The sequence below is a fragment of the Equus przewalskii genome, chromosome 7 (assembly GCF_037783145.1).
Source record: "Equus przewalskii isolate Varuska chromosome 7, EquPr2, whole genome shotgun sequence".
NCBI classification, from domain to species: Eukaryota; Metazoa; Chordata; class Mammalia; order Perissodactyla; family Equidae; genus Equus; species Equus przewalskii.
In genome coordinates this window covers 44,613,202-44,628,719 of record NC_091837.1, presented here as the reverse complement: position 1 = coordinate 44,628,719, position 15,518 = coordinate 44,613,202, and the positions used below count along the sequence as shown (strand labels likewise).

Here is a 15,518-nt window from a genome sequence, read left to right as displayed (position 1 = left end):
GAATTAGATTGTGATGGAGGGTGGAGGGGCTTACAGTAACCAGCACTTGGATCTTGCCAGACCGAGTTCCAACTTGCATTGCCCAAGAAGTAGTTCCAATAACCAGTGGCTTTGCTCACCTGCAGAGCCAAGACGGTGGTGCAGTCTGACCAGGGAACTTGGTGGGGCACAGGTCTGCCTGATTCAGGACCTCAAACAAAGAGCCTTGGTGGCCCTGGAGCCTGGTCTGCCCCTCTGCCGAGGCAGGAAACTAATACATAGCCCAACCAATTGCTGAGTGTAGCTCCTAGCCCCACCGGACCAGAAGCCTGGCTGGAACACCTGAAAAGCTGCTTAGCCCAGAAACACTAGAGCAAAGAGCCAAGCAGGCAGAGCTGACTGTCCACAGAGCAAAGCCAGTGGCCCCATTTGGACAGGAAACTTGGGACATAAGTTGACTTGAGTCTACACTACAAACAAAGAGCCTGTTGGCCTTGGAGCCTGTTCTGCAAGAGAGCTAATTCATAGCCCCATCTACTGCTGAGTGTAGCTTTTGGCCTTCCCAGACCAGAAAGCCTGGCTGGAGCACCTGGAAAACTGCTTCGCTCAGCAGCATGTGAGCAGAGAACCTGGCCAGCAGGTCTGCTCATCCGCAGAGCCAAGCCAGTAACCCCGTCTGCCAGGGAGTTTGGTGCACAGGTCTGCCTGATTAGCTCCCCAGTAAGAATCCTGCCAGCCTTGGAGCCTGTTCTGTCACCCCGCTAATCCCCTTCCAGACAGGGAAACTAATCCATAGCCCTGCCTACTACTGAATACAGCCTCCAACCTTGCTAACGAAAAAACCTAACTGGATCTCATAAGAATTTCAGTAGCCCACTCTGCAGCCCTGATTACAGTGGTACTTGAGCAAAGAACCTGGCCAGAGGCTCTCTGTCTGCAGAGCCAAGATGGTAGCCCCATTATCCAGGGAGCTTAACACACACTTCTGTCTGATTTTATTCCCCAAGAACCTTGCAAGCTGTGGGGCCTATTTTGCAACCCTAATCCAGCAGGGAAGCTAATTTATAGCCCTGTCCAAAGGTGAATACAGCCTCCAGCGTGACGTGACCAAGAAACCTAACCAGAGCTCCCAGGAATCTGTGCAGCCTACCCTGCAACTCTGAGAGTGGCAGTTAAATGGAGAACCTGGTTGGCAGCCCTATTGTCTGCAGGGCTAGGATGGTGGCCTGCCAGGCAGGGAAACTGGTGCATAGTTCTACCTAATTTGATCCCCAAACAAGAGCTTTGCCGGCCTTGGAGCATCTATGGAGGGACTTCTTGGGCAGGGAAACTAAGTTGTAGCCCTGCCCACTGCTTTTTACAGCTTTTAGCTTGCCTGACCAGGGAAGCTAACGAGAGCATGGGAGAGGCTATTCAGCCCACCCTGAAGCCCTACTTACAGTCGCACTAGAAGAGAGCACAGCCCCTGTTTTTCCCCAAATTCAGAGCAAAACTGGTGGCTCCTTCTGGCCAGAGAATTAGTGCACATTCTTGCCTGATTTGGGATCCCAAACAATGAGCCATGTAGGCTTTGGGGCTATTCTGCTGCTCCGCCAGCACAGGGAAGCTAATTCATAGCTCAGCCTACTGCTGAGTATAGTACCCAGTCCCAATTATCTAGGAAGGCTGAGTAGAGAACCCAGGAAACTATGGAGTCCATCCTATAGCCTTGCTTGAGCAGGGAACCAAGTCAGTAGTCTTATCCAACTCTTCTCAGCCAGTGGTACCACCCCTCACACTCCCAACCTCAGAGCTCAGGCAGCGATCTCACCCAAAAATAGCCTCTAATAAGCAAGCTCTACCTGCCCAAGGATGTTACCAGCTAACATATCCAGAAACACAAACTGAGGTGACTGGTGGAAGAACTGTTTCTGCCAAAGCAAACCTGCGGAGTCTAGGAGAGGAGATTGCTTACTCAAATGCACAGAGACCAACATAAGGAATCAAGGATCGTGAAAAGTCAGATAAACATGACACGACCAAGGGAAGCTAATAAAGCTCCAATACCTGACCCTAAAGAAATGGAGATCTATGAACTAATTCAGAACAATCCTATTAAAGACATTTAGTGAACTATAAGAACACATAGACAACCAAATGAAATTAGGAAAACACATGAACAAAATGAGAAGTTCAACAAAGAAATAGAAAGCATCAAAAAAAAATCAAACAGAAATCATAGAGCTGAGAAAAAGACTGATCTGAAGAATTCAACAGAGAGCTTCAAAATCAGAGTTGACTATACAGAAGAAAAAATCAGTGATCTAGAAGACGAGACATTTGAAATGATCCATTCAGAGGAGCAAAAAGAAAAAAGAGTGAAGAAAGCCTATGGGATATCATTAAAAGAAACAATATCAGCACTATGGGAATCCCAGAAGGAGAAGAGAAAGAAAAATCAATAGAAAGTATATTTAAAGCAATAACGGCTGAAAACTTCCCAAAGCTGGGGAGAAAATGGACATCCGGATCCATGAAGCCCAAAGGAGACCAAAGAGGTTGAACTCAAATAGGGCTACGTTGAAAGACCTTATAATTAAACTGCCCAAAGTCAAAGACAAAGAAAAAATTTTGAAAGCAGTAAGACAAAAGAGAGACGTTACATACAAGGAAATCCTCATAAGACTATTGGTAGAACTCTCAAAAGAAACTTTTCAGGCCAGGAAAGAATGGGATGATATATTCAAAATATTGAAAGAAGAAACTGTCAACCAAGAGTACTATATTTGGCAAAGTTGTCCTTTAGAAATGAATGAGAGTTAAAGACTTTCCTGAATAAACAAAAACTGAGGAAATTCATTGCCACTAGACCCACCTTACAAGAAATGCTAAACAGAGTTCTTTGAGTGGAAGTAAAAGGACATTAATTAAGAATGTAAAAACATATAAAAGTAGGGTAATCTGGTAATGATTAACATACAGTTGAATCGGATTTTCTAATATGGTAATCGTGGTGTGTAATTCATTTACAACTCTGGTTTAATTGTTAAAAAAATGTATTAAAAATAACTGTAACTACAATAATCTGTTATTGCAAACACAATATAAAAACTTTGTAAACTGTAACCTCAATAACCTAAAATGTAAGGGAGAGGAAAAGTAAAAGTGTAAAGTTTAGGAAATGGTATCAAAGTTAGGTTGTTATCAGTTTAAAATAAGGCGTTATATGTTTTAAGATAAGTCCTATGGTAACCACATGGGAAAAACATGAAGTTGTTACACAAAAGAACATGATACAGTTGTCAAAGCATACTGATACCCAAAGTCATCAACTACAAAAGACAGCAGGATAAGAATCAAGGAACAATGGATCTACAACACAGTCAGCAAATAATTAACAAAATGGCAATAGTAAGTCCTTATCCGTCAATAATTACTTTAAATGTAAATGGATTAAACTCTCCAACCAAAAGACACAGAATAGCTGAATATGGACAAAAAAACAGGATCACAGTATGCTATAAAAGATTCACTTTAGCTGTAAAGACACAGATAGATTGAGAGTCAAGGGATGGAAAAAGATATTTCAAGCAAATGGTAACCAAAAAAAAAGCACAGGGGGCATATATATATCAGAGAAAATAGACCTTAAACTAAAAATGGTAAGAAGAGACAACAGAGGTCATTATATAATGATAAAGGGGTCACTCCATCAAGAAGCTATAACATTTGTAAATATTTATGCAACAACACTGGAGCACCTAAATATATAAAGTTAATACTAATCGACATAAAGAGAGAAACTAAAATGCTTCTGCACAGAAAAGAAATGATCAACAAAATCAAAGGACAATCTATGGAATGGGAGAAAATATTTGCAAATCATTTATCTGCTAAGGACTTACTATCCAAAAGAGAAGTCATACAACTTAAAAGTAGAAAAAAAATTCAATTAAAAAATGGGCAAAGGACCTGAGTAGACATATTCCCAAAGAAGATATTCAAACGGCCAACAGGTATATGAAAAGGTGCACAACATCACTAATCATTAGGGAAACGCAAATCATAACCACCATGAGATATTGCATCACACCTGTAAGAATGGCTAGCATTGAAAAGATAAGAGGTAACAAATGCGGGCAAGGATGTGGAGAAAAAGGAACCCTTGTGCACTTTTGGTGTGATTTTAAATTGGTACAACCACCGTGGAGAACAGTATGGAGGTTACTTAAGAAATTAAAGGTAGAACTACCATATGATCCAGCAATTCCACTTCTGGGTATGTATCTGAAGGAAAGGAAATCACTATGTCCAAGAGACAGCTGCACTCCTATGTTCATTGCAGCATTATTTATAATAGCCAAGACAGAGAAATACCTAAGTGTCTATTGATGGATGAATGGATAAAGAAAATGTGGTGTGTATATATATAGATATACATACAATGGAATACTCTTCAGCCATAAAAAAGAAGGAAATTCTGCCATTTGTGACAACACGGATGGATCTTGAGGGCAGTACACTGAGCGAAATAAGTCAGACAGAGAAAGACAAATACTGTATGATCTCACTTACATGTGGAAACTTAAAATACAAACCAACAAATAAAGTCATAGAAAAAGAGATCATTATTTTTGGCTACCAGAGGCAGGGGGCTGGGGAATAGGGAAATTGGATGAAGGGGGTCAAAAGGTACAAACTTCCAGTTATAAGATAAATAAGTCCTGGGGATGTAATGTACAACATGATGTACAACGTGATGATAGCTAACATTACTGTTTAGAATATCTGAAAGTTGCTAAGAGAGTAGATCCTAGAATTTCTTATCACAAGGATTTTTTTCTTTTTGGTATCTGTATGAGATGATGGATGTCAACTAAACTCATTGAGGTAAGCATTCTTCAATATTTGTAAGTCAAGTCACTATTCTGTATACCTTAAACTTATACAGTTCTGTATGCCAATTATATCTCAATAAAATGAAAGAAAAAATAAAATGCAAAATAGAAAATATAATAAAAATGAAAAAAAGTGAAGGGAAAAGATGGGTTATTCAATAAATAGTATTAAGATACATGAATGAGTCATTTATAAAATAAAATTTCCTTTTTTTAATGCTAAAATAAACTGTAGATGGTATAAGATTTAAATATAATACAAAGAAGCCATAAAAATACTTGGGAAAAAGTGAAAGAATTTTTTTTAAACATCAGGGAGTAAAGGATGCCATCCTAGGTGTGGCTAAATTTTTAGTATTCTGTTAAGTGGGAAAGATAATTAGAAGAAGTAACCTATGGTCTCTCAATGATTCTCACATTGCTATAGTGTTCAGTTCCACCATCTCAAGCAAACCAAGATAGAAAAGAGGAAATTTCAACCTATGTAATGGACTTGGAGGCCTCTCAAGAGGTCTCTCCTTGACAGAGGCCACGGCAGGTACTTCACAAGCCCCTGTATCACTGTGGAAATGCTATCTCCCAAACATATAACAATGACATAAGCTGCTTAGGCAAACAAGGGTAAAGTGTTCTAGTGACAATAAGGGTATTTGGTGGCGGGAGCAGAGGGGTGGTTTTGCAATGTCCATGGGTATCACTGAGACAAACTGAATACATAAATGTGATGTATAAAGTTCAATAAAACTTGAGTTGTATTAATGAATTATGGTATTGGATTTCTACTTCTATCTTGAGAATTGGTGGTGCTGAGTGTACCAGGATGTCTCCTTGCTGATGGCCAAGAGAATGTCAGGGGGACAGTATTGGTTTAAGGATTCCAGCACTAAATAGGACTGGAAATGCAGAAGCTATAAAACGAAGAGACTACTTCAGACTAGATAAAAATTTACATTTCTGAACAAAAGGAAAAAAAGGGAAAAAATACTTGTACCATATATATAAGAGCTAATTTCCCTAATTCAATTATTTTTGATGTACAAAATGCACATCAACAAAAAGAAAAATGGCAAAAGACATGAATGGGCAGTTATAATAAATGAGAAAAAAGTTCAAGTTTAAAAACAAAAAAATTCAAATACGAAAAAATTATCTACTACGTTTTTGCTTGTCATGTCAATTATTACATAAGCTTAATATACAAGGAATTTAATACATAAAGGTTCAAATTAATAGCAGAAGCAAATAATGAAATATAAAATAGGTCAAAAAAGCACGCACAAGCAAGTTAAAAGAAATATTAATGACAAACCATATAAAACACATAATCTCTTTAATAATGTACGTTTTAAAACAAGCTATTTTTCACCTCCTAAATGGGTAAAGATTTTAAAACAATAAAGCCTTGGGGCCAGCCCCGTGGCCCAGTGGTTAAGTTTGCATGCTCCGCTTCGGTGGCCCAGGGTTTTTTTAGATCCTGGGTCAGGACATGGCACCGCTCATTAGGTCATGCTGAGGCAGTGTCCCACATACCACAACTAGAAGGACCCACAACTAAAATATACAGCTATGTACTTGGGGGACTTGGGGAGAAAAAGCAGAAAAAAAAAAAAGATTGGCAACACTTGTTAGCTCAGGTGCCAATCTTTAAAAATAAATAAATAAAAAATAAATAAAACAATAATGTCTATGGTGTGGGAAAACAGGTATGCTCATACATTGTTGATTAGCTTTTAACTCGAGGAAAATATGTCAACATGTAACAAGGTTTAAAAAACATACATAATCTGTGCAGCAGAAATGCACAAGGAAATGTGTTGTCTCTGAGTTGTGAAATTATGGGTACATCACTTTCTGTATATGTTTTCCTCTATTTTCCAAAACTTTTTGCAATGAAGATGGATTTTAATTAAAAAAAGGGAAAGAAAACAAATGAATGTTATTGAGGAAATAATTTCCTACTGACTCATCATTTTTTTTGCGCTGTAAAACCCCATGAAATCACACAATCTTCTAGCCAATGTGGTACTTCCTTCCCCTTACCTCTGGAATCATGTATTAACAGTGTGAAGAACTTAAAATCAAATGTGCCTTGAAAAATGAAAACTGACATAGACTTTGAGATAAACGGCAAAAGCAAAATTGGGAGAGAAATAGAAATTATCTTGAAGAAAAAAAAAAAACTTTCCTAGATATACATTTTAAAATGAGAAATCAAATACCTTGATGCAGTCTATCAGCCAAACCAATGCTGCCACAATGTGAGGCCATGTATGAGGGGCCCCTACTGTATACATGGAGCTTTTGGATAATGCAAAAGGATACCTATGAAAAATTAGAAAAAATGAGAAACTTAATATGTTAATTTTGTAAAAATAATGGCTAAGTTAAGCAAGAAGTTACATTAAAAAATTCCATGTATCTACCAAAGTCTTGACTTGTTTAGAAGATATTTATTGAGATCCTATTCTTAGTTATCTTACTCTCAAATGATCTTGTGTATTTTTTGGTTTCTCCTCTGCAGATTACTTTATACATATATCCCCTAAGCTGCAGAACTTGATTTACAACCAGTTTGCTGGACTTCTCTCCTAAAAGATGGTTTGTTCTCTCAAATCCAATGTACCCCAAATAAAGCACATGTATGTACTCCTCTTCCTCGAATCCATTCCTCCCTGTTCACTCTACACAACAGCCCTTTCTGACTTCATCTTCCCATTTTCACCAGGCCTTCAATCCTGTCTTTTTTGCTTTTATAAAATCTGTGGTATCTAGCTCATCCTATCTATTCCTTGTCACTTCAGTAGTTGAGGGCCTTATGATCTATTATCTGTAGTTTGGTAATAACCTCTAAACAGTTGTTTTTTTTGCCATTTCAATTTACTGTACACATGTTGCCCACAGTGACCACCTTAAAATACACTATTTTTCTAACCTAAAATCCTTACAATTTTATTGAGTTTGATTTTTCTCTGTGTTCCAAAAATCTCTCTAGCCTAACGAGAAATATAACATACAAACCCAAGATCTTTAAAGATTCTTGGAACCTCTTCTTCAAACTTGGTGTCAGGAAGTTCATACGAAGGGCAGAGGAAGCCATAAAGAAAAGTGAAGATCTTTAGGAAGTCTTTAACAGAAGGAGCTTGTAGGGACTTCATGGACACACTATACGCATAGCCATTTTCTGTAAGAAACTACAAAATTTTTCATGAAATGTCAAATATTTTATAATAGAAAAACGGAAACTATTTAAGAGAACACTTACAACTTAGATTGTTTAAAATGATAAAATACCTCACAGAGTTGTCGAATACACTGCTGAATGAATGCTTTGTCATTAAGTGGTCTTGGGTCCTTGATTTTTTCAGAATTGGAAAATATACCAAATTGACTATTCCGGGATCCATGTCCACTAGTTCTGGAAACATATTTTTAAAAAGTCAGTCAAAACTACTTCCTTCTGTGGTCAAGTCTGAATTATTTCAGGGCAGTTTTATATTTTAACATCAGTGTCAAAACAGTTTAATCCTTTAATTTTTATTTAACTAAACAGAATTCTCTTATTTAAAGCAGAGAAAAAGAGCAAATAATGAAGAGTAAAGTATAAAAGGTGAGAAGAAAAATACACTTGTAGTGCTTTGCATTATTAACACATACACCATCCTCAAAGAATGTGCATTTTGAGTCCACTAGATCTCATGCACTAACCATTCTCCAAGTCTATTCAATAATCTGTCTTTTTACCTTACTATTTACCCCACCAGGATTGCTCCTTCACTCCCAACCCCTTAATTTGACATTATTTCTTGTGGGAAAATTGCCTTTGAGATGTTAAAATAGGTTGGGTGTGCTTTTTCTCATGAAGATTTTTGTGTCATGCAATATTATCTATCTGTTATTTACCACATTGCTACCTTTCAGTCATTAATGGCTACAGTATATATGTTCCATTCCAAACCCCTCCACCCAAACCAAAACCTTATTTGTTTAAATCTTTATAACGGTTCCTTTTGCCTATCTTTGTGGCCCAATTGAGCTAAGCATTGTAGTTTATTAAATATCCTTGGAACAACAATTTTCCTTATTGGACAGCTGCCACAAAACTGAGTTATAATGAACATTGCTATGATATCTCAACTCTGTTCATCAAAACTTCATTTCTCCTTGCCAGTTTGCTTGCTGCTTTCAAGTTCTCTTCTGTCCAGGCTCTAAAAGTTCTTTAGTTTGGGCCCTCTCACTCCACCACCTTGATTGATTAGCTAATTTTCCCCCTGAGAACTTGCTAATTTGAGAACCACTTTCCGACATACTGCTATTACTTAATTTTTAATATTTTTTACCTTAAAAGGAATACATGTATAGACTCACCTCTTAATCTACACAAAATTGCACTTATAGACATCTTTTTAAATCGTAAGAGAATTTCCCAACCAATCAAAATACTGATCATTCAACTTATAGTTTAAGAGCATAGGGTCCAGAACCAGAGTCTGTGGTTTCAAATTCCAGTTGTAAGACATTTAGTAAATTACTTAACCTCCCTGTGCTTCAATTTCTTTATCTATAAAATGGAGACAGTAACAGTATCTACTCATAGGGCAGTTCTGCGGATTGATTAAAAGAGTTAATATAGATAAAGCACTTAAGACAATATCCGGCTTACAAAAATGCTCAGCAAATGTTAGATTTTATAATTATTATCATCAATATCTCCGAAGTTCAGCTCTGAGATGAAAGTTACATTACAAAACTGCCTTAAGATTTCTCATCAACTGAAATGAATACCAGAAACAGTTTAACTTGGTTTCATGGCAAAGACTCTTCATAAGGTAACAAATATTTCACCTCTAAATATTTTCAAAACAACTGAGCAAATATAGATTTGTCTTAAAACAAAGTTAAATTTGTTTTGGTGAGAGAAAAGAATAGCTTCTCAATTTTGGGGTCAAACACTTCTTAAAAAAATCAACTTTACTGAGGTGTAATTTGCTTGGAATAAAATGCACCTGTTTAAAGTGTACAGTTTGATGAGGTTTGACAATGTATACACCTGTGTAATCTTTACCATAATCAAGATATCAAACATTTCCATCATCCCCAAAGTCCTATACACCTTAACAGTCAATCCTTGCCCGACTTCCAGTCCAGGCAACCACTGATCTACTCTAGACACTGGTTCTCAAAGTGTGATTTAGGGGATCTGAGAAGTCAAAACTATTTTCATAGTAAAACTAAGACATCATTTGCCTCTATCATTCTCATTCTTTCATGAGCGTACAGTAGAATTTTCCAGAGGCTAGCTACATGATATTGGAACAGATTGAATTCAGAGACAAAAATGAGAATCTAGCTATCTTGTATTAAGCCAAACATTGAAGACATTCACAAAAATGTAAAACAATGTCTCTCTTCTTACTGAAATAGTTTTGTTTTTGAAAAAAAGTTTTTTAAATTAAAAGCATGTTATTTATGTTAATATGCTCTTTTAAATTGAATTAATATACATTTTAAAATTTTCTCAATTTTAATTTCTAATATGGTTAATATCAATACATATAGCTCATAAAATAAAAGCTCTTTGGTGCCCTTAATATTTAAGAGTATAAAAAAGTCTGGGACTAAAATGTTGGACTCAATGACAGTTCCTCCTATTTTAAAATGCTATGATTCCATAGTATCTGAAAGCTAGGTAGAGAATTTTCAATCAACTATTCACTTGTAACAGTGAAACAGTGGCCTGAATGTGCTGATATATCTCTTAGCACCATCTAAAGTAGATAAAATCATTGTAACCGTTTAAAACAAAGGAAAACTAGATTATAACTTTCTCTTGAAAGGGACAATGCCATCTAATGTCTAGTACTCTGAGAGCATCTAACCCAACACCTGGTTATAAGAATCCCTTCATTAAAACTAATAGAGAATATCATTACCTTTTACCAAATACAGAGACTTTTCTTTCAGATGTGGGTCTGCTTATATTCAACTTTCCAAAGGCTGGTTTCTCTTTGCTTTAAGAAAAGGAGAAAAACAAACTCTTTAAAATAAATGTAAGAAATATTAGTTCAAGAGACTTTTGGAAATATGTTGGAATCAACACTTCTTCCTCATTATCTATAAAAATAATTCAAAATCATGCAAACTTTTAGCAGCAATCATAGGTGTTATAAATGGGATAGGCTAACAAAATAGTATAAGTTATAACGCTAAAGTGCTAAGAAGAAATCAGAAAAAAACCAATCCACATTATCACTTCATTTATCTTAATATGCACATTTATAGATAACTTTAAAGAAAAATTTAAAAATAGATATTTTCAATCCTTGGATGATAGCTACCTTTAAAATTTTTCCTTTTTTTTTTTAAGATTTTTTTATTTTTTCCTTTTTCTCCCCAAAGCCCCCCGGTACATAGTTGTGTATTCTTCGTTGTGGGTTCTTCTAGTTGTGGCATGTGGGACGCTGCCTCAGCGTGGTCTGATGAGCAGTGCCATGTCCACGCCCAGGATTCGAACTAATGAAACACTGGGCCGCCTGCTGTGGAGTGCGCGAACTTAACCACTCGGCCACGGGGCCAGCCCCTAAAATTTTTCCTTTTAAGGCGTACTCTTTATCAGAATGCAGCTACACTTAAGAACGTACATTATCTAAGTTACAGACCAAAAACATTGACAACGGCAGCCTTCTAGCTTCTAATACAATTCAAGGCATAAATCTTTTGGTGTATGTAATGTGCAACAGTACAAAACATTTCTCTGATTTCAAAGAAAAAATACATAAATATTTCAATTTTCTACAAGTAGCAGAGGTTCATTCACGTAAACCTAAGTAATTTAAGAACAGTTAGCAAGTAACTTGTACTGTGATATTACAGAAGGATTGACATGTAACAGTGGTTTACAAACAGCCTTCTCTTAATCGGAAGAAAATCACTTATAGGGAAAAACTAGTTTATGACAGCGAGTGCTTCTGGACACCTTTTTCCAGTGAATCTTGAGGAAATAGTTTGGAGAAGTGGTGTTCTGTAGTCTGCTACTAAACTGCAGCTTATCATCAGAGCAAATTAATACCCTTGAATGAGAACTTTGCTAGTTGGATACACCTCAGTAAATTGAAAGTTATAACACAGAGCCTGCTCAAACAAGCAGCTCTGGAATAAAAATAAAACAAATGAAAAAGGAGGAAAGTAAGAAGGAAAAAATGCTGAAGGGGAATTAACTGTCCTTTTAGGGGTTGCCTGGTAAAGGACGTGGCTTTGTGAATTTAAGGAACAAATGAGATAAAACATAATGCCTAGTAACACGCCCACTTTTAGCCTTCACTGACTTCAAATTAGGTAGCACTGGGAACAGAAAAGATTCATCATGACATTACTCCTACTACATCTTTGTATTAATACCTTTACAGATTTCTTTGCCCAAGACGATAACGCATAAGGTACTTACGTTTGAGGGGTATGGAGGCCTAGGCCTTGTTTACTGAAGTCCTGGGATCTTAAATCCTGCATAGAGAGGCGGCCAGCACCACCGGTGGAAACTGAACTGCGCTTCATGCTTATGATCTGCATTCATGAATTCAGTATTAAAAAATCTTTCCAGACATAGATGGTACGTTAAGCACCAACTATTATCTTTATCCTCAAAAAGAAAGGCAGCCAAGTTTCATCGTTTCTTCAAGATAATCTTTCCCAGGCTATCTTTACTGGTTCATGAAGGCGACATCTTCATTTGCAAGGAATATCTATTTAACTTCATTTAATGTAGTGGTCTACAGACTGCTTCCACTTTCTCAGACCACCTTCACATCTCATTCCCTTCACATCAACTGAAATCCCTGCCTCCTAGGATACTCACGATTGACAAATCTATTGACCATATCTCACTTCTGCAGTATGAGACACTATACATCCAGCTTTCTCAGGTCCTGCCCTGGCTTCCAGGAAAGTGGACATTTGTGGTTATCCTTTTCCTTCCCTGGGCTCTCCTCTGTATTCTAAACTTATTACACTCTTTCCTCCTTGGTTTGGCCACCTATTTCTTCTCCTTCAATATTCGCTTCTGCATCTATCCAACTTTTCCACTCTCACCTATATGTCCACTCCCAATCTCCAGTTCAAAGGTGTTTTAAGATGAAGACTTCCAGGTGTACTCCTCAGGCGGCCACTAGGATGTTACACTAGTACCTCCAAGGCAACACACCGGAACAGTTCCTCACCGTGCCCTTCCTCTCCCTGCTCCCACCAATTCTTCCCCCTTTTCTCTCTCCAGTCTCTCTTCTCCTCACCAGTGTCCCCCTAGGCTCTCTCCTTCTCCCTTGGGAAATCACTGCCAGTAGAAATTTATCGACCTCTGGGAAACTAGCGCCTCGCACAGATTCGGCCCCCAGAGGCCTCTCCCAACAGCGGACAATAAAACGTCGTCTCTCTGGGCCCCTAATTCTAAGTCGCTGGAGCCATCGCGTCCTCCCTCCAGAACAGTACTGCTGGAACAAAATTAACCCAAAGTCATTAGTCACCTTTCTTCCAGTTTCCTGACACGACCCAGGGACCGAATTTCTGTAAACCGTGCAACTGCGTGCAAGATAGCACAACAGCCGCCAAAACACCAACTCCTTCCTCCACCCGCCCGCGCCGTTCGAATTTTAAAATCTCCGCCGACGCTGACGTAATTACGCACGTGTGCGCGCGTGCGCAACTCTTATGCGCCGCTCCTCGTCGCCGGAACTCTGCGTATTGGTCGCGCCCTGCCACCTTGCCGGCCCGCTGGCTTCTCCTGGTCAGTGTAAGCGTCCCCTGAGAAGTCTGGTATGACCGCTAATGCTAGCTCTGAAGACCCCAGCGCTCTACGTCGCTGAGGAGCGGGCAGAGCGCTCCAAGTCGCTCTGGGAACGCTTTTTCCGTACAGCAACATGGCCGCGCCCATTGGCTCTTAGAAAAGGGGAAATTTTTTTCCTTTGCCCTGAAAGGATCGTCTTTCATGACCATTTTGTAGGTGGGTGCTTGTTTTCATGATGCAGATCTGGGAAGGCGGCGTGCACTTTTCTGACAAGGTAGGAGGTAGTGAGCGGCAAGGTAGAAATGTGACTGCCGAGTGTGGGCGCAGTTGTAGAGTGCCGTCGGCTTCGGGAATCGCGCCGTGGTGGCCGCCGCCAGGATTCGGGCTCGGAATTTGCTCGCTAGGGTTTCAAGGTCCTCTAGTGGTGGCCCGCGAGAAGCTGGGTGGAATCCAAGTGGGTAGGCGTGGGATGGGTGTGGTGCAGAGAAGCAGGAGAGAGTAGAGGCGCACTAAGCACAGTAGTTTACTTTGCTAGAAGAGGACTCTCTCCCTTCCCTGAGTTTGAACTCAGAGACAAGCACTGCCCAATATACCCGGAGAGTGGTCGGGGTGGGAGAAGAGCCGAGAGCCAAAGTCTGGGTGCCTGGTTCTTGTGGCAGTTGTGCCATTAACTAGAATTGTGAGTTTGAGCACGGCGCCTTTCCTGAGTTTCAGCCTTCTCTTCTAAATTTCTAGCTCTTGCTAATTACAGGACCTCCTTGTTCCAAGTGGTGACTCTGAAGGGAGGACCAGTACCGGGATTACCACCACCTAGAGCTTTTATTTGAGCAGTTGCTATGTGTCAGGCACTGTGCACAACACTTCATGTAGCTTATCTCATTTAATTCTCTAAACTGCCCTCTGAGATGTCAGAAAAAATGGTGAAATTGAGGTTCCGTGACATCAAATAACTTGTCCATGGTCGTACTGCTAATACATGCAGTTAGAAATTTGAATGTAAACGCTACCGTTATTAACTGTGCTATTAACCGCTTCTGTATATCTTCCTCTGTCCTCCTCTTAAGTTCTCCTCTACACTGGATTTAGTAAGCACTATCCAGAACTGAAAACTATCTTTTGAAAAAAGATAAAGTTTTGAAAAACCTAGTTGCTGGAGGAGGACTGCTCAGTTACAGATTTGGAGTCTTAACTTTGCCATTTTGCTACTTTAGTGCTTCTGATGTGCTCTTAAAATTGCGTTTTACTCTGCCTAGACCAATCTTCCTTTTTACCCTTTTAGCACTCCTTTAGTAGCAGTGGTTGAGTAGGGCAATGATACTGGAAAATGGGCTGACTTACTAATGGCAAATATAGTTTGAAAAAACAAGGGCCAACATGCTAACAACTCTTGAAATTCTGTGACCCTGTCTAGGTTTATTTCATTAAAAATGTTGAATTCACATAGGTAATATAGTATTCTTTGCTTTGACAGGACATTCTCACCTTTTAATGATTCGTAGACTTCCTGACTAGGAGGATGTGGACGTAGTGGCTAGATCCAAGGACCAAGCAGGAGGTTATGTGGAGGGCCCAGGAAGATAGGAAGATCAAATTGGGATTCCAGAAATAAGATCAGGTTTTCACCCTCTTTTGCCAAGTTGGCTGAAAATTTTGAATTATCAACCTTGAAATTAAAAGTTTATATTAAAACAGTGCAATTTTCCTTAAGTCATGAATGTTAAATTCTCTTCTGCGTTCGTATCAAGTTTATATACTTGTATATCAAATATGCCTCTCTATATGAAGTATATTTTTATTGAAATATAGGATATTTAAGAACGTAGCCTGGAAAGTTGGGTTTTACTTCTAGTCCTTAATTCCCAGAGGTTTTTTTTTTTTTTTTTTTTTTTAAG

At 38.6% G+C, this 15,518-nt stretch overlaps 2 protein-coding genes across 7 annotated transcripts in view; one reads left to right on the top strand and one right to left on the bottom strand.

Annotated features, from left to right (window-relative positions):
- The window catches only part of NDC80 (NDC80 kinetochore complex component), a 43,605-nt gene extending 29,927 nt beyond the window's left edge, over positions 1 to 13,678 (bottom strand). Inside the window, exons 1-6 of the mRNA XM_008537391.2 lie at positions 13,367 to 13,678; positions 12,298 to 12,413; positions 10,787 to 10,864; positions 8,148 to 8,271; positions 7,875 to 8,047; positions 7,076 to 7,178 (exon numbers count right to left, since the gene is read on the bottom strand). Of these exons, the coding sequence (XP_008535613.1) occupies positions 7,076 to 7,178; positions 7,875 to 8,047; positions 8,148 to 8,271; positions 10,787 to 10,864; positions 12,298 to 12,404 (585 nt within the window). The 5' untranslated portion in view covers positions 12,405 to 12,413; positions 13,367 to 13,678. The remainder of the gene's footprint in view (positions 1 to 7,075; positions 7,179 to 7,874; positions 8,048 to 8,147; positions 8,272 to 10,786; positions 10,865 to 12,297; positions 12,414 to 13,366) is intronic.
- The window catches only part of METTL4 (methyltransferase 4, N6-adenosine), a 31,614-nt gene continuing 29,640 nt past the window's right edge, over positions 13,545 to 15,518 (top strand). Inside the window, exons 1-2 of one of the 6 annotated variants that reach the window (XM_008537386.2) lie at positions 13,545 to 13,842; positions 15,098 to 15,241. The gene's annotated coding sequence lies outside the window, so the exon portion shown is untranslated. Of the gene's footprint in view, positions 13,901 to 15,097; positions 15,242 to 15,518 lie in introns of all 6 variants that reach the window. The other 5 variants (XM_070627482.1, XM_070627481.1, XM_008537388.2 and 2 more) reach the window with 5 other exon arrangements.